The following is a 27,831-nucleotide window of genomic DNA, read 5'->3' on the forward strand; positions in this document are numbered from 1 at the left end:
TTTTGCTTTTAAATATTTTCAAGATCAGAACTTCTGTATTTACAGGAAAGGCAAATGCATCAGATCATCAACTCACAGTTCACAAAAGCCAACCAACATTTGATGCTGGTGTTACTCATTTCTCATACTCCAGTTTTCAGGATTCACTCTGAAACTTTTCATCATTCCATTAATATTCGAACGTTAAGCTGTTAAACCAATGCAGTCCTTAAAATCAGGGTTAGCAGGGTTACCAAGGCAATAGCAGTCAAACATCTCTCATTAGTTTTGCAAAGTTTAAAAAACGTATCTGAGTTATGATGAAGTGTTGCCACTAACTCACAAACCACATCCTAAATAAAGATTAGATGGTCAGGTTGAGTTAACTGGTTTCCGTCACTCTTTGTTTTTATTGTTCGGTGTTCGGTTTCAGCATCAAGAGCTTCGACAGAGAAAGCAGCTGTTGTTCCCCATGCTAATGCTGCTGCTGCTGCCTCGCTTCGTGCGTATCTAGGCCTCTGTGTGAATGTCTCAGTGTGTCACCAGCAGTGATTACAAATGTCATTGTTTAATGCCAACACACACTCACATGCAGCGGAGCGAGAGGGGGTGGTAAAAAAAGGGAGTTGGTGTCTTTTACATATATTATTTACGGCAGTGAGCCTTGATGCAACAGAATAGTAAATTAAAGTCATTGTGTTTGTGTTTATAATGATTTTACAGTTTACTTTGCACCTACTGGATGAACTGGCACCAAAACAGTGGTTTTTCTTCCCTGCGCAAGACTGCCAATGAAAACTAAACATGCTCGTATGCTTTACAAACTTTATGAGGAGGAACTCTGTTGCTCTACCCTTTGTCTAAGCGTCGTGTTAGTCTCTTCCTCTTGACTGAAACGCGCTGGAGCGCGTGCCGGAGTTTGGTGCGTAATGGACACCCATCCATCCTTTCTACTCTTGCCTCCTCCTCATTGTTCTCCGTGTTCCTGGCATGCTGGGCTGTCTCCCGAGTCCAGAGAGAGGAGGAGACAAAGCCAGAGATGACAATAAATCGTCTGAGTCACCATCTGAGGGAGAGACAGAGGGAGTGAGAACGACTTCGTGTCCTTTACGCATGTTATGAGCACTTTCAGACACGCTTGTCGTGCGTCCTGGCGCATCCAGTAATTAGAGGTTTCCAAAGTACAGCGGAATAGTAAATGACTATATTTCAGTTTATCCGTGTTTGGAATTAAATGTGGCAGCTTCCCTGTAGTTTTGGAGCAGGTGCTTTTTCCCGCTAACCGTTTGTCTCTCGGTGCATCACTGACAGAAATGTCGGGTCAGAAACCGTCGTTGAAGAGCGACGACTCCGCGCAGAGCCGCTTTCAAGTGGATGTGGTAATGGAGGCATCATCTGCAGCGCCCGGTCCGGCTGCCCCTTCTGCTCCGGCATCCACTGATGGATCCAGACCTCCCGAGGAGTCCAAAGGCCGGTTCAGGGTGGTGGGCTTCATGGATTCGGGCGCGATGGACATTGGACTCCCACCTGATGTCTCCCATGAGCCGGACACGGCAAAAAGCGACTCAGTCAGTCTCCATTCAACTGGCACGGGGCACACTCACATCTCTGACTCCCACTCCAACACCTACTACATGAGGACCTTCGGACACAACACTATAGACGCCGTGCCTAACATTGACTTCTATCGGCAGACAGCCGCGCCATTTGGGGAGAAGTTGACCAGACCGTCGCTGTCGGAGCTACACGACGAACTCGATAAGGTAACAAAAACATTTTTTTTTTATTGGCTTCGTTATTAAATGATGCTATTAAATTTGTTATTAAAATAGTTGATCTCAAGTTTCACATCAAACACAACGAAGGCGACAATAAAGAAAGAGTCACGTTATGGTAAAATCGTCAACTTTAAAAGGCAGTTTAGACGCCGAGAGTTGAAAGGTTATTTCCCAGATTTAAAAACAGAACTAACACGTCACTACGCACTTCCCTGTTCACCGGACACAAGTCAGTTCATTTTTCAGTAAACAGAAAAGATTCCCTTCGCTCTTCCCTCTACACAATACCGCTTCTCATGACCCTGCAGGCACCCCCAGCCGCGCTCCCACTCCTTACATACAGTTCAAGGTAACAGACCACCATTGTACAATAACAGTGAGCCAGAACACCAACTGGGCAAAGCACCACCAGGACCTTTAGGCGTGCCTTCATTTAAACAGTGAAAAAACACGAAAATCAGGCATCTCGTAAAGGTGTCGCCCTACTTCCAGTCGTGCTTCTTGTTGAACAAGTTCACTAAAGTACATCCAAAGTTATTGTTTTGGTGATGGAATTGGACAGTCTGACACATCTCTCCAAATTCTCCCAGTCTGGCAGTGGATTGGGATCCAGTGACAGTGAAGGCCACATGAAGTGCTATGTGTCATTTATCATCAAGTCCTCTTTGCCTCTGATTCACTCACATTTTTCGTTTGATTTGTCATAGAAATGAGATGTGTTTTTCTTGATTATATGCGTCAAAAATCATAAATTTCACTGGTTCTAATTTCTGTGGTTAAGCCTATAAAATGCCTTTATGACTGGACTCAAAATCAAACCTGATGGACTAAAGTGCCAAACTGGAGGCACTTTAGGGTGTTTAGTGGAATCGTTCCTTGTATGTGCACATACACAGATATTTAGCCATCTCACAGAATCACCAGCATACACATACACGGACATCAGTTTGTTTGCTTGAGCGAGGCTGTGGATAACTAACTGCTTTGCTGCTGTGGGGGTCATGGAACATGAGATATACTGCACATGAAATGATTTCACTTATTATATAACAAAGCCACAGAAAACTAATTAACACACTATCTTTATCCTTATTGTGGTGAAACGCCACCTTTAAACCAAAGATGTAAGTTTTCCAACCCAGGTAAGTTTAGTTAACTAAACAGTTTTACATTTTCAGATGTCATATTTCAATTTGAATCCACTTAATAAGTAGATAATTAAATAGTAAAATGTTTTAAATCAAATATATATTGAAATAAATAAGATAAGACCACATTTATTCATTGCTTTTATTGCTTTTATTTTTTCCTGTATACTATTGACCAGTCAATCAACTTATTTAACTTCTACCCAGAGTTTCAGATTTTCTGTTAGGATTAGCATTACATAAAGCATATATATATATATTTATCATTTGACTAAAAAACTTCTCTCTCACAAAACTAAGACCACTGACTGTCTAATCAGAACTCAAGAGTCGCAAGTTCTCAACTTTTAAGTGATTGTAATTATCCTGTTGATTGTTAGGCTTCACCTCTGTTCAAGTTTCTGCTTTCCTGACTTGTCTGGATTTTTTTTTCCCATCAGGAGCCCTTTGAGGATGGTCTGGCCAATGGAGAAGAACCATCGGCAGCTGAGGAAGCGGCCGCACTGGCAGCGAAGGAGGCCAAAGGAGGAAGTGTCAAATTTGGTTGGGTTAAAGGAGTCCTGGTTAGTGTTCATGTCATGAATGAAAGCACAAGGTGCACTCTGCTTCTTCTTGTGGTATTTAAATGTGTTGAACTACTTAAACAAAACTGTAAACAGTCAACTTTCTTCCCACAGAGCGGGCAAGAATGAAACACTTTAGTGTCACATAATTAGACAATCAAATACATAATCTCATCATCTTAAGGTATAAAATGTATTTTCTCTGGTTATATTCCTGTCAGGTTGGATCATTTGAGAATAATTCTAGATTTAGGAAATGTAAACGAACTTCAAAGATCCCTATACAGACAATGAGACACTCACTTCTTCTCTCTATAGCTACAGTAAGCTAAGCTAAAATATTGCAGAAACTGGTTCTGCATAGAGTCTACACAGTGGTGATCAGGGGTGGAAATGTGCTGCCTCTCATCCGAATATTACTGCATCAATGAGAATGCGCTGTATAGAAGTATAGAAGCTTGTCTGTCATATTGCACATGAAAAGCTTGTTATTAAGGTTGGTGCAGGAAGGAAGACAGTAAACTCTACCCGAAAGCAAATGATGTACGACATAAATATAGCATCGTCCTTTTCTCAGGTATTTTTGGCAGCTGTAAGGTTTAATTCAATTCAATTCAGTTTTATTGAATTGAAGCGCCTTGAGGCGACTGTCGTTGTCGCCTCAAGGCGCTTTAAATTGTAAGGTAGACCCTACAATAATACATACAGAGAAAAACCCAACAATCATATGACCTCCATATGAGCAAGCACTTTGGGACAGTGGGAAGGAAAAACTCCCTTTTAACAGGAAGAAACCTCCAGTGGGACCAAGCTCTGGGAGGGGCGGGGCTATCTGCTGCAACCGGTTGGGGTGAGAGAAGGAAGACAGGATAAAGACATGCTGTGGAAGAGACAGAGGTTAATAATGAGTGTGATTGAGTGCAGAGAGGTCGATTAGCACAGAGTGAATGAGAAAGGTGACTGAAGAAGAAATACTCAATGCATCATGGGAATCCCCCCAGCAACCTACACCTGTTGTCTGTCTTTACGTTTTAACTGACTTCTGTTTGTGTGTTGCAGATCCGCTGCATGCTGAATATCTGGGGTGTGATGCTCTTCATCAGAATGTCCTGGATTGTGGGACAGGCTGGAATTGGTGGGTACAAACAATTAGTGACTCAGGGAAATGTGTGACACCCTTCATCACCCAGTGCTCATATGACAGGCTTACATGCAAACAAACGTTGCTTTGCGAGCCATCAGAATATTAAAAAGCTTGTTTGCAGAAAGAAGATGAGCTGAGAGGCTGAACCAAGATAAATGAGGATTGTTTTGAACTGATTCATGTTATTCATGCATGCGTAAGGAGGGAGGCTGCTTTTAAGGTCTGATTTTGTTCAAGCTCCTCTAGTAAAGTCTAAGCATAAAATCACGGAGTCTGAAATAAGCAGAAAAGGTCTCTTTTAAATTTAAGTAGAGATAAAAGTATTAAACAGTCCTCCACCCACACAGTAAAACACTTAAATGGAATGCATACTATCTTTAAGTTGTGCATAAAGGTACAGTAGAACCAGCTAGGAAATGGTGTGCTGGCTACACACTGACAAGATTTCAGATCAATTATATTATACATTACTGCTCATTTCTACTGATAAGTCATTAAAAATAGCTCCTCTATGTTTTGCAGACTGCTTATTGACCACATAAGCTCGTGTACAAATATAGCAGGCACTAGCTCTAGCTAGTTAGTGTACTACAATAGTTTTTTCTTAGAACTTTATTTAATCTTACCTGTGATGATGAACTGAATCTAAAAATAAATAAATAAATAACCTGCGAGGAAGCCCATTCGGCCCATATGCATGTTTTATATTTTGTTTTCAACTGTACTGATTTGAACTTGGATAACATTATCGTGTTATTTTATTGAAGACTGCTGATTTTTGCTCAGTTGCCTGTAACTTCACATATTTTTCATGTTTTTGTAAAACAGGACTGACCATTGGTATCATCTTGATGGCCACTGTGGTCACCACCATCACCGGTCTGTCTACATCTGCTATAGCGACCAACGGCTTTGTACGAGGAGGTGAGACCCATATAAGACATTTTACTTTTACAAAAGGTCTTTAACATCTAGAATTTTAAAACTAAACCTACAAATGGACTAGAAACTGCTCAAAATGTATGACAGCAGCAATAATTTATATCACTTAACATCTGAATGTCATGCCATCCAGGAGGAGCATACTATCTGATCTCCAGAAGTCTGGGGCCTGAATTTGGAGGCTCCATCGGTCTTATCTTTGCCTTCGCCAATGCCGTAGCTGTGGCCATGTATGTCGTAGGCTTTGCAGAGACAGTCGTTGAGTTGCTCAATGTAAGAAATGCTCTGGTGTACTTATGGAAATCTCTCTGTGATATGCAAAAGATTCTCATTTCGAATCAACCTGTTAATTGGTTGCAGGACGTTGATGCCTTGATGACTGATGAGCTCAATGACATTCGTATCGTTGGGACTTTGACCATCATCTTGTTGTTGGGAATCTCTGTAGCTGGGATGGAGTGGGAAGCCAAGGTATAATTACAACAATGTCCCGGAAAAAAACGTCAAAACCAAAGGCTTCAGTGAGATTTCAATAAAAGGGCATAAATCATTTGTGTCCTTAAAAATGTTGATTATGTATTTCTCGTCAAAGCTGCTGAGTTAACTTTGGGATTTGGAGCTTTTAAGAAAAAGTCTGCCAGTGTATGTGTTCATTTCTGAATGCAAATCTGCAATCAAACTAAATATAAATTAAAAAAAGAAAAATTTTTGGTGCGTTAGCACCAGAATTAAGCATGTACTTCATTTAGAGGATATAAAGTACTGATACAATTGATATCTGGATCGATCCCTCCACCTCTGCCTCTACCTACCTCTGTATACATTGGTGATTTGAGTCTCTGCACAGACAAAGCAACATACATGTTTGTAACAGGGTGATTTTAACTGAGAAACTGGAGCAAATCTCTCTTCTTTCTTACTCATGTGTTTTCTTCTACTGTCCATCAGGCTCAGATTGTCCTCCTGGTGATTCTGCTGGCAGCCATTGTTAACTTCTTCTTTGGATCCTTCATGCCATCAGAAAGCAAAGAGCCTAAAGGATTTTTCGGATACCGCAGTCAGTCTGCATTCTTGTCATTTCTTCACACGGGGATTAGCATCCTCTAAATTCAGTGTTAGGATTCATGTTGATAATCTATCTTACATAATCTTCTCTCTTGATTCTTCTCTCTTTTAGCGGCCATCCTTTTAGAGAACTTTGGTCCAGAATTCAGAGATGGGGAGACGTTTTTCTCCGTATTTGCCATTTTCTTCCCCGCAGCTACTGGAATTCTGGCTGGAGCCAACATCTCTGGAGACCTAACCGTGGGTTTTTCATCTTTGTACATTTATATAAATTCACGTGATGATTTTGGTCATATGTTGTGACAGTATTGCTTTTTGTTTACACAGTAACCAGATCACACAGAGACTTGTGAGAAAAGAAAACTCACCTTCCAAAGTTTTTTTTTTTTTTACATAGAATCTTTTTTATTAGTTTATCATTTTTGAGTTTAGTTGTTGCTCATACTTCATGCACCTGATGTTTGAGATGTATAACATAATTCATCCTTTCCAATAAATTAAAAATGTATCCCATTCTCTCTTTAGGATCCTCAGTCTGCAATCCCTAAAGGCACTCTGTTGGCAATCCTCATTACAGGGCTTACCTATGTCGCTGTCGCCATCTCTGCAGGTAGATACACTTTAACAGTTGTGAACCTGAGAGAGAGAGAGAGAGAGAGAGATAGATAGATAGATAGATAGATAGATAGATAGTTAGTTAGTTAGTTAGTTAGTTAGTTAGTTAGATAGATAGATAGATAGATAGATAGTTAGTTAGTTAGTTAGTTAGTTAGTTAGTTAGTTAGTTAGATAGATAGATAGATAGATAGATAGATAGATAGATAGATAGATAGATAGATAGATAGATAGATAGATAGATAGATAGATAGATAGATAGATAGATAGATAGATAGATTGATTGATTGATTGATTGATTTAGAAGTAAAAGCTTTGTATACATGTCACTTTACCGATTACTGATCTACATTTGTGTCCTGGTTGTGCCTCCTGCAGGCTCCTGTATTGTGAGAGATGCAACTGGTGACCACAATGACACAGTGAGCCCCACAGTGAACTGCACCGATGCGGCCTGCACGCTCGGCTATGATTTTTCCATCTGTAAGGAGGGAGGCTGTCCATTTGGCTTGATGAATGACTTCCAGGTAACACTGAAGCAGATGATCTTAACACTACCTGTTTTCTTGGTACTTACTGTGTTGATTGTTCCAAAGATTATGGCGAATATATCACAATTCATAATTCATATCATAATTGTGACAATGACCAGTTTTGAGTTTGAGTATAACTTTGGCATAAAACTGTGTAAAATAAGTTATTTATAAAACCCTGCTTTGATGTGGGGATACTGCGCGTTTACTTTATGACCACTGTGATAGGAATTATGAGATCTAATCAATTAAGTGCAAGATGCAAGGTGCTTGAATTATAAACAGGATGTCATGTTCCACAAACAGTGGGTTAAATTAGCAAGAAGTTGCATTAATAAAAGACAAAATTGTGCTTTTAGGAGGGAGAGAGGAAAATATATTTTGTTTCTCTTTTGGTTCACGGCCATTAATGACTAAACCTTCATTCATGCGCTATTATCTGTGAGTAAATATCAAAGCTGTTACTATCTGTGTAAGTAGATTTTTTGGCTCCCAGCTGCACATGTGAGACTATTTAAGTTTTTTATTTATTTATTTATTTTTATGATGAGCATCTTTTATGGATCAAGTGTGTGCACACCACTGGGAAGGATCTTAAGATTAAGTTCAAGTAAATGAGAGTCTGGAGCACCACCTGGTGCAGCATCCCTTCTTCCTCTTGTGGCTAAAGGCAGTTTATTTTGACTCAGCTGGATGTTTGGGCTCTTTGCTTAAATGCTAATCAGATGATTGCTTGGTGACGCTGCTAAAGGTCAGGGGCTGAAATTGGTCCGTTTCTTCCTGCTGCTATGAAATATTAAAAGTACTTTATGCTCAACTAGGGTACCGATGATTTCACCCCGGCAGAAAGATGCGTCGGGATACAAGCAGAGAAAAAAGTCAAACTTAATTTGTATAGCACCTTTTCATGCAGGTCAGTCAGATCACTGACAAGCTGTTTATAGGCCGGAGCAAAACTAATTGTAAAAACACCGAAAGTAAAATAAAGTTTCAGTAGACTACAATTACACTACAATGAAAGAAATAAAATAAAAAGAGATTAAATAATATAATACTGGATAAATTGGATTAAAAGGAGAACATCACAGATGAGTACACATAAACAAATACAATTAAACTGTAGTAAGTAAAGCAGAAAACATTAGTAAAGTAAGTAATGTCTAAAGTACAACCAAGCCAGAATAGAACTGCTTTAAATTTACATTTAAAAATTTAGTTCAGTTTTATTTTGCATAGCGCCAACTCACAACAAAAGTTTTGGGGGGTTTTTTTTATATAATAAAGAACCTACAAAAGAGAAAACACCAAGATACAAATGACCTCTATGAGCTGCACATGGCAACAGTTGGAAGGAAGAACTCACTTTTAACAGGAAGAGTCCTCCAGCTGAAACAGACTCAGCGAGGGGGAGCAATGTGCCATGACTGGTTAGGGTCTGCAGGGAAAGCAAAGTAAGAAAAGGAGAGCATCAAAAGAAACGATGAGGAAAATGTGTGTTCGCAGCAAGGTGGGTGAGGTGACCAGGACGCCACCACCGTATGGAAATTGATGCTTTCAGCTGATATTAAGACACATTAAGAGATATTTATTGTTTACTTCAGTCAAAAATTCCAGACAATCCTAGGAAGTTGTATTACATAAAGTCGTTCGCACACAGGCAGCTTGACGTGAATTGAATCACCCACTTCTATTGTTTCCAGTGGAAGCCTACACACTGGCGTCAGTGCTGTGTCAGGATGCAAAACTGTCCCATTTCCTGTCGTCCACACACCTCCACAAAAACAGCTGTTTAATCAGACTGACAGCGTTTTTACACATAAATTGTGTGAGCAGTGGGTACTCGAAGACACAGACACACAGGTGAAAGTAGTCAAGACAAGTGAAGACTGAAAGACATAAAGCCAAAAAAGACACAAGTTAAAACTAACTATACACTCAGCAGGACAAGACTGACCGTAAACACAGTAAAGATGAGCATACAGTTCCAGGAAACACCAGGAGACAAAAAAACAATAATTAAAATTAAAAAACAAATATCACCACAGTCCAACTTCTGTGGAACCAAATCTCTCTGTAGCATAAAGCAACAATCCAAATTCAACAAACTATGATAAATGTATTGATTTTCTTGACTGAGCAATATGATGGCATATATGGCAAGACAACTGAAATCTCTGTATGCGTTTTATGTGGACCAAACTGTATCTCAGAGGACTTTTTGAGACATGCAACAATCTAATCCAAGATATTTTCATTTAATGGATTAAATTAAATGTCAGTAAACTGTCTATGTATATGTTTGACAGTCTGGGTGTCTGCACAGGCACTGGGTGCACATTTCTGCTGTGATTATAACTCGTTTATATAAGTCATACTTAAAAAATGGATGAGCAAGACTGCTGCTCTGACCCTCTTTCACTGTATGTGCATGTAATGTAGATGGCTGGAGTATGTGTGTGTGTGTGTGTGTGTGTGTGTGTGTGTGTGTGTGTGTGTGTGTGTGTGTGTGTGTGTGTGTGTGTGTGTGTGTGTGTGTGAACAAGAGAGAGAGAGAGAGAGATGAAGCTGTTCTCAAACAAAGTGCAGCAGAAATAATAGCGACTGTTGTTTTGAGTCACAAGGTTCTCGTGGCTCAGTGCTGAATGAGAGCATTGAAAACATCCACCTACACACACACACATACACATACACATGCGCACACAGAGCTCACTGACACTGATAGCGCTGACATGTTGCAGCACTACAGACCGAAGCAGCTGCTCGAGTTTCATTATTACTGTTGTTGAAGGAGAAAAGCAGATCTGAATGAATCTGATCGTCTTTGACCCGATAATACCTTTGAATCATATTTGCTACATGAGTTTCTGAGACCTCTGTCTCATCAACATGATCAATACTTGCCATAATGTCTAAATGTTATGGACAAAACTCTTTTTTTGTCTAAAATTAACACCCAAGGTATCAATTGCGATACAAAAAAATATAATAAAAATATATCACACACAACATGATATAGCAAAAAAAATTGTGGATTTTGTTATAAGGGTTAATGAACATCTCAGAAAATCTGAATTTTCTGGAAATTTTTTTGATGGGTTTGGTCTTCGACATCATACATTGTTCGTAGGTGACTGTGTAGAGCTGTCCTCCCTCCTTCACTTCCATCAGATATGAAAATATTCTCTCTTGAGATGATTTATACAATCGGCTCTTTTAGGAACAAACTCAGTTGAATGGGTGATGTTTTTGCACCAAATATCTACGTCACTGCTTCATAATGATGCACCTCGTCCCAGTGAGTTGAGTCAGTCCTGCTTCAGAATACACTTTTAAAATCTCAGAGTTGCTTTCTCATGTGCAGAAATGTTCATGTGGATTGTGATTTTCACCAAAAACACAAAAAACGTTCAGGACCTCCTACCCGACCGTGTAAGAACAAGCTGTTTCCAGCCGTTTTTAGCTAACTTTTGCTACCAGGACCATCTTCTAAGCATTATTTCAACTGTATTAAATAAAATTTCTAATAAAGTCATGACTGAATACAATGGGTGTGAAATTTACAAACAACATTGGTATTCAGACTTTCAATATAATGTTTCAAATATATCTGTGAAGGTTCTCAGTCATCCAGGTCCTCGTAGTCAAAGGAGCTTACAAAGAAAAGCGTCTGGACTTCTTTAAGTTGCTTGAAGACGTTTCACCTCTCATCCGAGAAGCTTCTTCAGTTCTAAGGTCAAAAGGTGGGGAGTCCCAGATTTAAACCTAGTGGGAGTGACCCCCGCAGAGGGACAAAAGACCCCCTGATGATCCTCTAATCGCCTGAGCCAAGGTGTGAAACTGGGTGTGGGTCCCAATCAGCCAGAGTTTCGGGTGGGTTCATTGTGAAACCTGGCCCCACCTTATCATGCGAATTCCTGAGGTCAGATGGCCCAGGATGTGAGTGGGCGTTAAGGTGTCTGGGGAGGGAACTCAAAACTGGATTATAGATGGCAGGTTTAAATCTGGGACTCCCCACCATTTGATCTTAGAACTATAGAATATTTTTCTTGCAGCAGAAGGGCGGAGGGCACTAAAGTATCAATCAGTTAGGGGTGCTCAACTGAACATATGTGTCACAGTAGTTAATTAAAACTTTAGTAATATAAGTAAAAGTGTTATGACATCATGCGCCAAAAGAAAACTTTCACGAGTTAAAGGCAACAAAGTAACAAAATGCAAAACAAGCATCCACTGATTCTGAGATCTTCTGTGAGGGGTCAGCTATGACCGACAAAACTATATCTGCAGCCTATAACTTGGAAAACATTGTATTATGCAGGTATGCGTGCTTTCATGAACTATAATATTTGTGCTAAAATGGTGGGAAGATTTTTCAGATGTGTTTGATTTTATAGAAAAGTAACTAAAATTCAGAGGGGGACAGTTGTGTCACTTTGCCGTGCACACCTGTCAGAACCTCTGTCCCAGACATATCAATATTATCAGAGCAGAAAAAGCAATATTCAATCTCAAATATCAGGTTGTACAAGCAAATGTTTATAAGAATGTAAACAGAACCAGTACTGAGATCGCAGTTTGTTGCATAAATTTAGGAAATGTGACGGTACTGTACTTGCGTTTCAGTGTTATCGCAGATGTGGCGGCAATGCTGGGGATGTGTAAGGCAGCACAAGTGCAGCGACAGTAACATCGTGGCTTGTGGCAAAAACTCACAAAAAACTGTCAATGGAAATATCTTTAAAATGCTTCAATTGCTGCTTCATTTTAGTTTAGGTTAAGCTTGAGTACTTGTTGGGTAGATAGCTTGTACTGGAAGGACTGTAAGGTGCTAGTTCAGGTTTGCAGCTACCACTCCCCGGAGTGTCGGCCAGAACACTGCTCAAGGCCCGGATGAATGTTCAGAAGGGAGACAATGAAGACACCGAGGATAGTGCAGACTCTTGTATTGACTTCACACAGTTGAAGGTAACAGAGGTTGTCAGAGGAGCAGGTATTGCATACAGGTTTAGGTGCGTGGGCATGGATGTGTGTGTGTGTGTGTGTGTGTGTGTGTGGTCTCTGAACGGAACAGAAAGAAAATGCTACATTACTAAAGTGTTCACAACAATATCTCCAGAGTACATCAACATAAACACAGGCAGGAAATAAACTAACATCCCCTTTAATACCATAGGCCATATATTACCCACGACTCACACGTAGACCCCCTGAGAGAGCTAACCAGGTACACAGCTATACCCAACCACACGGCAGGAAAGTTAGCTTAGCTTAGCTTAGCTTAGCACCCGCTAGCGGCACAGACAGAAACATAATCATTTCCCCCCTAACCTTGGTTACAGTCCCAAACACATCTTATTATCACATCCTCACACATCACCAACTTACGTTGCTCATTAACGCACACTTCTCACGGGATAACCAATTCTCTGCCAGTAATCTGGAGCAGAAAAGCTCAGGTGCTTTGCCCACGTCTCTCCCTGGACATAGTCTCTCATACAAAGCGGTGGGGTGACCTCTACTGGCCACTCTAAAAACTACAGGTGAACTAACAACTGAACAGAATAAACCCATAACTACGGGGCCTTTTGTACAGCCGCCCCCAAATGTATGAAGTACATTTGCTCACAACAAAAGGCAATTTTACAAACAAAGTTACGGTGATTGTCCTTTGCCTTCGTCCGGGAGGGCAGGCAGTACCACCAGCCTCGCCACAGGTCGGGTGAAGGTCCGGTCCTTCACCTTGATGTCAGCAGACCTGATGTGCCCGTCGGGACTGGGGTGGACTTTGGAGATGCGGCCCACGAGCCAGGAAGCGCGAGGCAGCTGAGGATCTACGATCATCACCACCGAACCTTCTGTGACATCTGCGGGGGATGACCTCCATTTCTGCCGAACCTGCAGGCTTGGAAGGTACAGCCGGATGAATCGAGACCAAAAATGGTCAGCCAGCACCTGGGAGTGCTTCCACCTCCGGCGACTCAGGAGCTCTTCTTTGGGATAAGCCACTTGAGGAAGTGCTCCGTCAGGCCGCCCCATCAGAAAGCAGTTGGGGGTCACTGGATCAGGATCACTGATGTCAGACGGGACATAACCTAGTGGTTTGGAGTTCAAGATGCCCTCCACCTCCACAAGGACCGTGCGGAGGACCTCTTCTTGAAGGGGTTGGGATCCTACTGTAGTGTAGAGTGCCGTCTTGACAGACCTAATCTCCCGCTCCCACACTCCCCCGAAATGAGGAGCCGCTGGTGGATTGAAGTGGAAGACGATCTTATGGGGAGCCAGGAGCTTCTGCAGGTCAGAGGTCATGGCTGCAAAAGCTGCTCGGAGTTCCCTTTCTCCCCCACGGAAGTTGGTCCCTTGGTCCGAGTACAGCTCAGCTGGAGTTCCTCTCCTGGCAATGAAACGTCGAAGTGCCATTAGGAAGGCATCTGTATCGATGGAGGTTAGGACATCAAGGTGGACCGCTCTGATAGTTAGGCACTTAAAGATGATGCCCCACCTCTTCTCCACACGGCGCCCGATTTTGACCTCAAAGGGTCCAAAACAGTCCACGCCTGTCGAATAAAAGGCAGGTTTGTAAAGGCGGAGGCGCGCAACTGGCAGGTCCGCCATCTTGGGAACAGTTGGTCGAGCTCTCCATCTGCGGCACTCAAGACAGGTCCTTTGAAAACGCCTAACTGCTTCCCGGCCTCTCAGGATCCAATGAGTGCGCCGAATCTCCGCAAAGACCCTCTCTGGCCCTGGATGGCGCAGGCGACTGTCGACGTCCTGGATGAACAGGCGGGTGACTGGATGTGTCGGATCCAAAACTAAAGGATGGGAGCTGGTAAAGGCGAGATCTTCAGAGCGGCGAAGACGTCCACCTACACGGATGACCTCATTCTCGTGGTCGAACTCAGGGGATAGTGCAAGGAGACGACTGCTGCGACTGATGGATTTCCCCTGCTTAAGGAGTCGATACTCCTCAGGGAAGCTCTCCTGTTGAGCTTCTCTCAGGACATCCATCTCTGCTCGAACATAGTCATAAGCCGATGAAGTTCCACCGCCTTTGGCCGCCCCATGCAACTGCGTAATAGCCGCTTCCAGCAGCTGTGTCCAGGTGTCATATTTGCTGAAGTTCGAAGTGGCCGGGTCGAAGGTGGTAGAAAATCCACAAAAGGTCTCTTTACGGAGCTCAGATGGGCCTGGAGGCTCAGCCAGGGTGCCACTTGGCTCTGGAGGCCACTGTTCTGGACCTAGGAGCAGGAAAGGAGGCCCTTGACTCCATCTATTGGGTCTGGTGAGCTCGAGAAGGGACTTCCCCCGGGTTATATCATCTGCGGGGTTCTGGGCTGAGTCCACATAGCGCCAGGTGTGCGAGTGAGTTAATTCCTGGATCTCAGCCACGCGGGTGCCGACGAAGACCTTGAAGTGGCATGACTGGGACCTCAACCAGGTGAGTACAGTTGTGGAGTCAGACCACAGCACTATTCTCTTTATGTCCAGAGTGAGCTCATTTTTAAGGAGACGGGAAAGATGAGCTCCGGAGAGGGCACCACACAGCTCAAGTCTGGGCATGGAGAGAATGCGTTTAGGGGCAACACGGGAGCGAGCCATCAGGAAGGCTAGATGTGAGCTGCCATCACCTGTCACTGTTCTCATGTAGGCCACTGCGCCATAAGCCTGCTCTGACGCATCACAGAATATGTGAATCTCTCTCTCACTAACTGACTCCGTGATGTGCTTTGGGAGATACGGGCGAGGAAGCAGGACTTGTTCAAGGAACGGCAATTCCTCTTCCCAGGTTTTCCACTGCTGGAGTAGTTCTGGCGGAAGCTGCGGGTCATCCCATCCCCTCTGTTGATCCCAAAGGCGCCTCACCAGCATCTTGGCTCGGGTGGTGTACGGTAGGATAAAGCCCAGTGGGTCGTATTGGCTTGCGAGAACCTTATAAATATTCCGCATAGTGGGGGCGCCATAACTGATTTTGCGGTGTCTGTAACCCAAGGTGTCCGTGGGGAAGTGCCAGCTAAGGCCCAGAGTTGGCTCAGAGGTGTCTGATTTGTCTTGAGTGAGCCAAAGTTCTGCACTTGTGGATCTGAGGTCTTCAGGTAGGTGGCCAATGGTGCTGGGTTCATTACTGGCCCACTGGCGAAGGACAAATCCAGCAGAAGACAGGAGGGCTCTTAGCCTGTCCACTAGGTCCCGGGCTTCTTCATGGGTCGGCACGCTCTGGAGAAGGTTATCAACATAGAAGCACTGTCCCACAGAGTGACGTAGCGGATCATCTCCTTCCGTGTGGTCCCTGGCGTGGCGCTGCAGAGCAAAGGTTGCACAGCATGGGCTGCAAGTTGTACCGAAGGGGAGGACCTGCCATTCATAAACGGCCACCGGTTCCTCGGGGTGTAGATCCCGCCACACAAACCGCAGGAGGGAACGATCTTCGGGAAGAAGGCGAATCTGGTGGAACATACCTTTAATGTCACCACTGATGGCTACAGCATGCTCTCGAAAGCGAAGGAGAACACCAAGGAGTGATGCGCTCAGGGTGGGCCCAGGTAGAAGATGTTCGTTGAGGGCTTGGCCTTGGAACTGGAACGAACAGTTAAACACAAGGCGATCTTTGCCATTGTGGCTAACAAGGTGGTGAGGGATGTACCATGACTCATCTGCATGAGCAACCTCAGAGGGGGGCACCTTAACCACCGAACCGGCCTGGACCAACTTCTCTATCTCTGCCCGGTAGACCTTAGCTCGTTCTGGATCTTTCTGGAGCCTTCTCTCCACACTTCTCAAACTGGGAACGACCGCGCTAGGGCTAGCTTTAAGGTGTGGCATGTTCTCGCGGCGAAGGAGGGGGGTGGCATAACGTTGGATGCCCTCGACGTCTACGCGAACTGTCTTCTGCTCTAGCAGGCTAACTGCATAGTCATCTTCTCGTGAACGGGTAACCACCTTGCCTTCTGGCACCGGGACAACATCTACCTGCCATAGCTTCTCTACATGTTTGAGTAGCTCACTCACCTGGGGAGGAATGGCGGTCGTGAAGAGGCACTGTTGTGGCAGCGAAGAGGAACCTATAAGGCTGGAGGGACCCTGTAGTGTCCACCCTAACCTGGTGCGCATAGCGGCGGGACCACCCGGTGGACCAAGACGGACAGCTTCAGTTGGAGTGATGAGCTGTGGGTGGTCACTGCCAATCAGAAGGAGAGGTTTGACCTTCTTGAAGGACTGGAGAGGCAGGCCTCGGAGGTGTCTATACTTCCGCTGCAAGGACTCCACCGGGTAGCTGTGCTCGGCTAGGTCGATACGGGTGGCGGTGAAGGCGTTGCGGACTTTGTACTTCAGCTTAGGTTTGCCACCAGGGGAGATCTCGAATGAGACACATGATCCTTGCAGAGTTTGCACATCTTGCCTGATAGTGCGCAATGGAAGTGTCTCTGGAATGCCTTGAAGGTCAAGCTTCTGGGCAGCGGTGGGTAGCAGCATAGTCCTCTCTGACCCATCATCCAAAACTGCGTGAGTGCTCAAAGTCTTGCCATTATGGTGAAGGATGACTGGGACAACCTTTAACAGGACTTGGCCGCTCTCTGTAGGACGATCGAGGTACAGGACGCCCGTAGGATTCTCACCTTCTCGTGGGGGAGCAGACACTGAGCCATGTGGCTTTAAGAACTTCGAATTCACGTCGTGAAGGACCTGCAGATGACGACCCTGACACAGGCTGCAGGGTTTCTTGAGGGTACACTGTGCTGCCTGATGGGAGCGTGCGCAACGCCAGCACCTCTTGTTAGTCTTTATCCAGTCTGTGAGTTGTTCGCGACTCAGTTTGATGACCTCCTGACACTGACTCAGGTGATGGGCACGGTTATCGCAAAAGGCGCAGTAGGGTTGCTGCCTAGCTTTGTTTGGAGTGGTACCTGGTGACCTGGGTGAGCTCTCTGCACTGTGAAGGACCGCAACAGAGCGTCTGCTTGGTCTGACATCAGGCTTCTCTCTGGTGATCGCTGGGGTGGGCAAGCCGTCATAGTCCTGACACCAGGATTCGTACTTTAACCAGGTAGCCAGGTCATCCAGGGTGTAAGCCTGACCAGAATGGTTGTACATGCACCGACGGAAATCAGCTCTTTGCTCTGAAGGAAGCTTACTAAGGAGTCGAGCCACATGGGAGCCACACTGGAGTTCAACCTCCCCATCAGGGCCTAAAGTCTTCAGCATGCCCACGAGCGACTGGATGTGGAGAGAGAATCGCTCAAATGCGGCTGCATCCCCTCGGCGGATGTCAGGTGAGTCCATGACAGCAGCAATTCTTCTCAGGGCAAGCTGGTGGGGCTGCCCAAGCCTGTCGTTAAGAGCGTTCATAGTGTCACTGAAGGGCGTGGCAGAATGGAGGTAAGCGTCCGCTATCAACTTTGCTTCCTCCAGGTGTAGATGATCTAACAAGACTTGGTACCTGAAAAGCTCTGAACTCTCCGGGGGCAATAAGTTCTCTAGCGCCATCTTTAGACGAGCAAATTCCCCAGGATCACGGCGTGAGAGCTTGGGAATGCTTGGACGAGGCCCCCTGTAGGTCAAGAAAGGAGTAGATGAGGACGGGGATGGAGTTGGCAGTGGTTGCAATGGAGGGGGGTGTGCTCTCGGAGGCGGCGCTGGAGGGTAGGTGATCCTTGGCTGAGGAGAAGTGAAACCTGGCCTAGATTCATGTGGGGGGATGATCTGACTCTCCTGTGCAGCCATAGACTCCCTCTTCAGATCCTGGAGCTCTTTCAGCATCGTATCGATGCGGTCCGCAACTGGACCCTGGCTGGAGACAGACTCCTCCTTGAACACAACAGGAGGAGGTGGTGGAGGCCAGTCCTCTTCCTCTTCAGCAGGGGGTGGCTGGAGATGAACAGCAGGGGCTCTGGGCGGTGGACTGAGCTGCAGACTCTCTACACGGTCCAACAACTGCAGCAAACTAGCATGAAGGGCCTGGACATTAGCCAGCCCAGCTTTCATCTGGTCATGCGACTGCTGGAACAGGAACCTTTCACGTTGTATATCTTCTAATTCTGCTCTCAGTGGTGTGACATGACCGTGTGAGCGGTCATCAGAGGGGTCAGACGGAGGATGGTGGGAAGAACGGGTGTCGCCTCCTGTCTCACTTTCCTCCTGGTAACCTGCACCAAGCCCGGGAAAGTCAGTCTCATAAGCTTCATAGCGGAGGGGACGCCGTACATTACGCCGTGGGCGCGCACCAAGAGCTGAGAAGTTCTGAATATCATCCATCTTGTTAGGGTAGAAGCAGCTTACATCCGGCTCGAAGGACCATTAATGTTGGGTAGATAGCTTGTACTGGAAGGACTGTAAGGTGCTAGTTCAGGTTTGCAGCTACCACTCCCCGGAGTGTCGGCCAGAACACTGCTCAAGGCCCGGATGAATGTTCAGAAGGGAGACAATGAAGACACCGAGGATAGTGCAGACTCTTGTATTGACTTCACACAGTTGAAGGTAACAGAGGTTGTCAGAGGAGCAGGTATTGCATACAGGTTTAGGTGCGTGGGCATGGATGTGTGTGTGTGTGTGTGTGTGTGTGTGTGTGTGTGTGGTCTCTGAACGGAACAGAAAGAAAATGCTACATTACTAAAGTGTTCACAACAATATCTCCAGAGTACATCAACATAAACACAGGCAGGAAATAAACTAACATCCCCTTTAATACCATAGGCCATATATTACCCACGACTCACACGTAGACCCCCTGAGAGAGCTAACCAGGTACACAGCTATACCCAACCACACGGCAGGAAAGTTAGCTTAGCTTAGCTTAGCTTAGCACCCGCTAGCGGCACAGACAGAAACATAATCATTTCCCCCCTAACCTTGGTTACAGTCCCAAACACATCTTATTATCACATCCTCACACATCACCAACTTACGTTGCTCATTAACGCACACTTCTCACGGGATAACCAATTCTCTGCCAGTAATCTGGAGCAGAAAAGCTCAGGTGCTTTGCCCACGTCTCTCCCTGGACATAGTCTCTCATACAAAGCGGTGGGGTGACCTCTACTGGCCACTCTAAAAACTACAGGTGAACTAACAACTGAACAGAATAAACCCATAACTACGGGGCCTTTTGTACAGTACTTGTGCAGTCACAAAATGACAGAACATTACGTTTTAATAACAGATATTTAAATCGTCTGACAGAAACCTCAATACTGAACAGAGTTCATTTAGAAGCAAATTTACAGAAAACACCTCTGTGGAAATGGCACACGAGTGACATAAACAGAAGAAACACAGTCACACAGGTGGAATATTGAGTGAACTATTATTATAATAATAATAATAATTAATGAATTATTGAAAATAGAAGAAATTAAGGTCACACTGCACACCATCAATTATCTACAAAAAAATCAGAGACTTTAAAACTCCACTAACATTGGCCAATGTATATAATCTATCTCTCAAAATACCTGAATCATGTGACTTTTTATATACTCTAGATGTTTATTGGTCAGTGTGACTTTTAAAGATGCTCCTATGTCGTGCAGGTTATGAGTCTGGTGTCTTCCTTCGGTCCTCTGATCACCGCGGGGATTTTCTCAGCCACTCTGTCGTCAGCTCTGGCCTCGCTCGTCAGTGCACCCAAAGTCTTCCAGGTCAGAACCATAAAGCTCCAATTTACTTCTGTTTCAGCTGTTTTCTGACTTATTTCCTCATCTGCCTGCTCCTGATTGTTTCAAAGTTGCTTGACGAACCTGCCAACATTACTTCTATATTTATTAAACTGAGTGATTTCTAAGTTAATAAAAGCTGTATTTATTCTAGGCTCTCTGTAAGGACAACATCTATCCTGGACTTAGTGTGTTTGCAAAGGGTTATGGCAGGAACAATGAGCCGCTCCGTGGTTACGTTCTGACCTTCTGCATTGGTCTTGCCTTCATCCTGGTTGGTAAGCTGTTTAAGTAAACCTTCAGCTCCTGCATAAGAAACATAAAGAATAAAAATATCTACAAAAAAAAGTTAAACCTGTCTTTTGTCCACTAGCGGAGTTGAACATCATTGCTCCAATCATCTCCAACTTTTTTCTGGCCTCGTATGCTCTCATCAACTTCTCAGTTTTCCATGCCTCCCTGGCCAGCTCTCCAGGTAATCTGTGGAACTGTAAAGGAATTATGACTAGATTATAGATTATATGAAAATTACCATAGTGTTATGCTGGTATTTCTGAAAGTTTTCTCAATCTTCCTTGTCTTGACTCATCTCTTAATGGCATTTTAGCTAGTATACAAATTGGTGAATGATGTTTATAGTACAAAAAGTTCTTTGTTGTTGTTTTTTCACTGAACTAAACATAATTTCTATTAAAAACATCAAAAGAAATCCCTCTGTTTGGCCTGTTAACATCTGATCTACTCTCGCCCCTCCACTACAGGGTGGCGCCCCAGCTTCAAATACTACAACATGTGGGTATCCCTTGCCGGGGCGATCCTGTGCTGCGTGGTGATGTTTGTCATTAACTGGTGGGCGGCCCTCGTTACGCTGCTCATTGTCCTCGCACTCTACATCTACGTCAGTTACAAGAAACCTGGTAAGAAGACAATGGCACAATATTTTATCCTTTCCAAACTTCTAACAACGACCTGCTCGCCAATATGAAGCTCTGGGTTAGGTACTTCCAGCTGATTTCACACGGCACCATTTAGTGGCCGTTTCTTTAATGGCTACTAAATGCTGGGTGTCACCAAAGAACATCTAAATACTCAACACCTCCCATTCTCTGGATGTCTGACTTCTTGAGAGAATGAATGCACTGGTGTCATCCTCCAGTCACTGGGAAATTAAATAAAAATAGAGCAACTGCAGCAAAAAATAATAAATAAATAAATACAAATAAATAAAAAAATGCATGGTACTGATACCTGAGCTCAGGACGGCGGACATATTTAATGTATGTAACTCTTAGTTGTGCCCATTCTTTACTTGAGCGTTTCCATGTTTATCCACTTTAAACTTTTGCTCCAGTAGGAATTTTTTGGCTTTTTAATCAATATGTTTGATTTCTCCCAACATTTTAAAAGAGATCTGTGTGTTAATTTAAATGGTGCAATGAACAGAATAATAATCATAATCTTATAAATGAAAGTTTTCTGGCCTACTTCAGTTTTGACTCTGTATAGGTTCTGCATCTTGGCTTTTACGAGCTATCTGAGGAATTCAAGCAGCTCATGGAAAACAAACTAAATATAATCACTTAATAAACTGTGATGTATTATTTAAAACATATAATGCAAAGCAGTTAACATTAGTCCCACCTGCACGACCTGCAACAATACTTACTGTATTAACATATTAATATTGCATATACTGTATTATCCACTTTTACTTTCTTTAATGTTTATCTTGCTTTATCTAATTACAAATTCATCTTTTATATGCTGCAATTAATAATAACGACCATGATGATGATGATGATGACTATCATTATTATATTGTGGATAATTGAACTCCATGAGCTGACCAATCTACTCAAATTCAAACTGCTGTTTCCTCTAGATGTGAACTGGGGTTCATCCACTCAGGCTCTGATCTACAACCAGGCTCTGACTCACTGCCTGAACCTCACCGGAGTCGAGGACCACGTTAAAAACTTCAGGTCAGCATGAAGCTTTGAGTGGAGCTGAACTCATGGACTAAAAGTGACTGAAACAAAAACCAAACCCTACCTTTAACTCTAGACATGCTTAATTCTCGGCACTCGTTACCAACACAAAGGCATTCAGTAGTAACAGTGGAAACTTGGCTCTAACTGAATTTAAATGATCAAAATGTAATCCAATTTTAAAAGTAATTATTTAAACCAAAATAACCTGACTTCTTGTTTTAAAACTACCATAACTTGACCTTCTGTATAAAATGTATATTGACAGGCCGCAGTGTTTGGTGTTGGCGGGTTATCCAAACGCTCGACCCGCTCTGCTTCAGTTGGTGAATTCTTTCACCAAGAACGTCAGCCTCATGGTCTCCGGCCACGTCAGAACTGTACGTACCAAATGTCGTCTGTTAGGTCTGCATGTCACGCTTTCTTTCACACGGCTGAAACGTTTTGTGCTTCATCTCCTCCCACTCCTGCTCCAGGTGTCCCGTCGGTCGAACTTTAGGGAGCTATATCAGGATTATGCCCGCTGTCAGCGCTACCTCAACAAAAAACGCATCAAGGCTTTTTATGCTCCTGTTTTTTCAGACAACTTGAGGCACGGAGCTCAGTTACTCCTGCAGGTACAAAAGAAGCCTTCTTTTTGCACCCTTCATCTTATATTAAAGTCACCATTTACAAATATGTGTTTCCTCCCCATGCTAGGCTGTTGGTTTAGGTCGTCTGAAACCCAACACGCTGGTCATGGGTTTCAAGAACAACTGGAGTGATGGAAACATGAGAGATGTGGAGAATTACATCAACACTATACAGTAAGGGCTAATGCGTCTTTTTAAAGAGCTACCAACAACCAATTTTACAATCATACTGTTTTTTGTAGTGCTGTTATCATTAATTGTGTTAAAATGACGTTAACGCCATGTAGGCTCTCTCTATCAGATTGTAATGTTAAAAGTTAAGGTTAAAAAAGTGGACTAATCTTTGTCTTTGATGCAATTTTGCAGCTGAGGTTCTGCATCACACTTGGAGTCATTTTTGTATAGCGTTTCATTTATTTATTTATTTTTAATTCCAGTGATGCCTTCGACCTTTTGTTCGGTGTGGTAATCCTGCGGCTGCAGGAAGGACTGGATATTTCTCACATCCAGGGACAAGGTACGTCTGTCTTTTTCTTCATATCCATCACTTTGTCTACCTTCTGTTTATACTGTGTTTGTACTCCTGCAGACGAACTGCTATCATCCCATGAGAAGCCTCCAGTCATCACTAAGGATGTGTTGATTTCTGTCATTCCGGCTAAAGACTCAGATTCTGACTCCTGTCCTTCAAAAACCACCAGCAACCAGAGCAGCCCGCTCATCACGAGAGGTAAACAGTGAGGAAGAATTAAAATTATACCTCAGCTTAGCCTATTGCTCTAATGTTTACTTTTTATACAACTCTCACTGTCACAGGACTTGTTGTTCTTATATTTTATTCAAGTATTTCCATTTTAAGGCAGCTCATCGTTAGCGGTGAACAAAAAGGAAGAAATTAAATTGATCTCTTTTTCTTTTCTAGCCATGTGCTATGCTATGGAAATTATTTAAAATCAGCAATGATTGAAATTGACTGACTTCTCGTCCAAAAAACATTTGGCACAATCCCTGCACAGTCTCACGGCTAAGCTTGTGAAATATTCCATTGATTTATGTTTCTAGCATTTTTTTTAGCAGCAAAAGTATATAAAGAATTAATTATTTGAACAGCTAAGGCTCTGTTTTACTATACTGTACTGTTGTGAACCCTGGTGATACAGCTCAGGAGCTTTTGTGTTTCTTTGACTTTACCTCGTCTTGTGCTCTTCCATGTGACGTGGCCTACCAGAGACCAAGTCTCCTCTGAGCCTGACCGACCAGCGTCTGTTGGAGAGCAGTCAGCAGTTTAAGAAGAAACAGGGCAAAGGAACCATTGATGTTTGGTGGCTCTTTGATGATGGAGGTTAGTGTTCTCATTGTTATATGAAAATAAAAACATATCTGGTGAACTGACTTTGGGTCCTATGATTCTGTCAAAAAGTCTAAACATAGCTAACTGTTGGTTGTGCTTTTTGATTCATACATTTCACTGTCGTAAAAAGTAAGGTGAAAAATGAATAGACTTAAAAAACATTCAAATCTGTGGTTCCCTGATCTACACAGCAAAATCTCCAGTGTTAAATTAACACTGGAGATTTTGCTGTGTATACTGGAAAACAGATTTTTGTTCAGTTTGGGGTTTTTAATGACCTGTATAATCTCTGATGTGTTGGTTTGCAGGCCTGACTCTGCTGATCCCCTACTTGCTGACCAACAGGAGTAAGTGGGGCGACTGCAGGATCCGCGTGTTCATCGGCGGAAAGATTAACCGCATCGACCACGACCGCCGAGCGTGAGTCAACAGCTGCTTATCCACCTATGCCAAGCAATAAACTTTACTTTACTACAAACTTGACTTTATATCCACATACATTTATTATTGTGTTTTTGTTTTTGTGTCACGTCAGGATGGCCACGCTGCTCAGCAGGTTCAGAATCGACTTCTCTGACATAAACGTACTCGGTGACATCAACACCAAACCCAAGAAACACAAGTAAGTCCTCTGAAACTTCCTGAGCTCAGCAGCTTGATCACTATGGATTTGCACTAAACACTATTGTTTTTAATGTCTTTAGCGTCTGTGTTACGTGTGTAAATTGCTTACAAAGTGTTGGAAAGCCAAAGTCAAAAGGTGAATGATTTGTTCATGAATCCTCTTTTTTAATTTATCGATTACTTGATGACTGTGAAAGTCAACATGTAGAAAGTTTGTAATACTAAAAGTTTAAGTGCTTTGAAATATTTTTTTAAATGTTCTTTAGAATGAAGCATCACGTGGGGAGGATGAAACTGATAGCGCTACTCTAAAAACCTAATGTATGTGTTTTGTTTTTACAGTAAGCTGACCTTTAAGGAGCTGATCGAGCCGTACAGGCTGAAGGAAGACGACATGGAGCAGGAGGCTGCTGAGAGGCTGAAGGCCCAGGAGCCCTGGAGGATCACTGACAACGAACTGGAGCTCTACAAGGCCAAGGTCTGCCCTCATGTTGCAGACACACTCAAACCAATCACAGTGCTCTGTTCAAGTGGTTTATGTAACTATACTGTGTGTTACTTTCAGACCAATCGTCAGATCAGACTGAACGAGCTGCTGAAGGAACACTCCAGCACTGCCAAACTCATCGTCATGTAAGAACTTCGTAATAACTTTGTCATCATCGTGTCATCATTTGTTTTAATTTACAGACAAACTCGCATTTAAAAAACCTGGTTAACCCGGCTGCTCATTTCCATGAATCAGGTGTTTCTGTGTGAGCTTGCATCTTCTCCCTGTGCCTGTGTGGGTTCCCTCTGGGTACTCCAGCTTCTTCCCACACTCTAAATACATGCGTGTCATGTTAACTGGTGATTCTAAATACACCGTGGGTGTGAATATGAGCATACAGCTGTCTGTGTTGAAGTGGTGACTTGTCCAGTGTCCAGTGTGCACAACAGTGTCTTTGGATCCTGGAATACTCACTACCAAAACAATCATTAATTGACAAAATAATGCATGACAAGCCAATCACTGCTTGTATGGACACCACTTTCTGCAAAATGAAATAAAACCATAAGAGGCCAGATTAAATTCTTATAACAATGAAAAAGAACACCAGTGAACTTACAAAAGCTTTGGACATTTAGCAAATGCACCAGGGGGATGTTAAAGAAGAACAATCTCCAGGAGAAAGCCATAAGTTCCAAGTTCAACCATAAAGAGAAGACGCCAATGACAGAAAATACAGAGGATTCACCACAACCATTTATCAAACTCAAGAACAACAAGTTAAACTTCACCGAAAAAACCTTCACCAATTCTGAAGCAGCATTCTATCTGTTCAAGTCAACCTGTAACAAAGCGACAACAGTGTGGAGAAGTCCTGGAACCATGTTTTATGCTTCGGAGCCGAAGCATAAAACATCAGCAGCAGCAGAGCTGGTGTGACGCAAGGGCATGCATGGCTTCCATCCATGTGTGCAGCACATTGTGAAACATGTTCCATCACAGTATTAAAAAAGGCATTTTATATGTGATTGTGTTAACTTGTCCAACTAAACTGGAACCCAAAAAACAGTTAGCTATCCCGCGGATTTAAAGTTGAGAGTCTGAAATTTTGACTATATCTTAAACTTTGATACTGAAGAAATCTTAAGACACTGATGACACTCAGGGAACTTCAGAAGCATTAAAGTGGATGATCCATAATGCTCTGAGCTCCAGAATTTATAGTTAATATTTTATAAGCTGTTCACGGTTAATTCAGTGCAGTTAATTGAAAAACAAGCAAATATAGTTAAAATAATGAGACATAAAGTGTGACTCATCACAGCTGTTACATATAAAGTAAATTAGACCTCTCACATTGAACTTAACACGTCAAAATAATTTGACCTTTAAGCTTACATATTAATTTAATGACATTAACTGCTCATAACTCATAATTACAAGATCATGCAGTCTTCTTTCTAACGCTGCTCTGGGTTTGATTTTGATATATATAAATATCATAAAAATTAAATTTTTCTTTCTCTCTCTGTGTGTGGCTAGGAGCATGCCTTTGGCAAGAAAGGGCACAGTGTCGAGCGCCCTCTACATGTGCTGGCTGGAAACTCTGTCCAAAGACCTCCCACCACTGCTGCTGGTGCGAGGAAACCACCAGAGCGTCCTCACCTTTTACTCCTAACACACACACACACACACACACACACACACACACACACACAGAGTCATATACCTATTCTGCTCACGCACAAACATACAGTGTGTCCTGCTCTCCATATTTATTACAGTATGAGAAAGCCTCCGTCTGCACAAAAACAGAAACGTCGTCGTGCTTTAAGCTTGTGAAACTGTCCAGCTGTGAAGGGAAAAATTATTAGGACTAATATCTTTTTCCACTTGTCTTAAATCGATTGTTTTTAACATGTTAATTAAACTCAGTCAACAGATTTGACCATAACACTAACAGGTTGCTTGTTCCGTTTCCTCTGTGAGTTTTATGTGAATGAGAGTAACTACAGGTAAATTCATGTAAAAGTTTATTCATAAGGATAAAAGTTTGGATTTGAGAATGTAAGCTTCTGTGATTATAAAATGACGTTTTTATGGTTTTTCCCCACTGGGTTCACAAAGACAGATGCTCCATCTTTGTTAACTTTATTTTGTACTTTATTTTAATAAAGGATTAACTAAAACATATGCTTTATTGAAGTTTGGTTTTTGTCAGCTTTATTCCTGTTCCTGTATTAGTGAAGTACTTAAAGTCAAAATCAGAAAATAATCTCATCCTCAGCAATGTAACTTTAATCTGATGACACAATTCTTTAGTGAAGGGCTGAAA

General features: G+C 43.1%; 1 protein-coding gene across 1 annotated transcript; it reads left to right on the forward strand.

Moving 5' to 3' along the window:
• The first annotated feature begins 960 nt into the window (after positions 1 to 960).
• LOC308404119 (solute carrier family 12 member 2) lies at positions 961 to 27,687 on the forward strand. Its single transcript, XM_080893993.1, has 26 exons — positions 961 to 1,742; positions 3,346 to 3,468; positions 4,528 to 4,603; positions 5,441 to 5,536; positions 5,688 to 5,827; positions 5,915 to 6,025; positions 6,503 to 6,611; positions 6,732 to 6,859; positions 7,145 to 7,229; positions 7,613 to 7,761; positions 20,289 to 20,396; positions 20,566 to 20,689; positions 20,785 to 20,886; positions 21,173 to 21,328; positions 22,294 to 22,393; positions 22,668 to 22,779; positions 22,876 to 23,016; positions 23,099 to 23,205; positions 23,469 to 23,548; positions 23,621 to 23,761; positions 24,260 to 24,373; positions 24,691 to 24,802; positions 24,918 to 25,004; positions 25,349 to 25,484; positions 25,572 to 25,639; positions 27,039 to 27,687. Exons 1-26 carry the CDS (start codon positions 1,293 to 1,295, stop codon positions 27,172 to 27,174), a joined length of 3,291 nt encoding a protein of 1,096 aa, XP_080750119.1. The 5' UTR covers positions 961 to 1,292; the 3' UTR covers positions 27,175 to 27,687.
• The last annotated feature ends 144 nt before the right edge of the window (positions 27,688 to 27,831 follow it).

Source organism: Rhamphochromis sp. 'chilingali' (assembly GCF_963969265.1).
Source record: "Rhamphochromis sp. 'chilingali' genome assembly, chromosome: 10".
NCBI classification, from domain to species: domain Eukaryota; kingdom Metazoa; phylum Chordata; class Actinopteri; order Cichliformes; family Cichlidae; genus Rhamphochromis; species Rhamphochromis sp. 'chilingali'.

What these genes read in the sequence shown, in the direction of transcription:
- LOC308404119 (XM_080893993.1), top strand. Translation starts at nt 1,293, where the DNA reads ATGTCGGGTCAGAAACCGTCGTTGAAGAGCGACGACTCCGCGCAGAGC. An exon ending in CAGCCCGCTCATCACGAGAG is followed by an intron (nt 23,762 to 24,259) that starts GTAAACAGTGAG and finishes GTGGCCTACCAG; the next exon opens with AGACCAAGTCTCCTCTGAGC. An exon ending in ATCGACCACGACCGCCGAGC is followed by an intron (nt 24,803 to 24,917) that starts GTGAGTCAACAG and finishes GTGTCACGTCAG; the next exon opens with GATGGCCACGCTGCTCAGCA.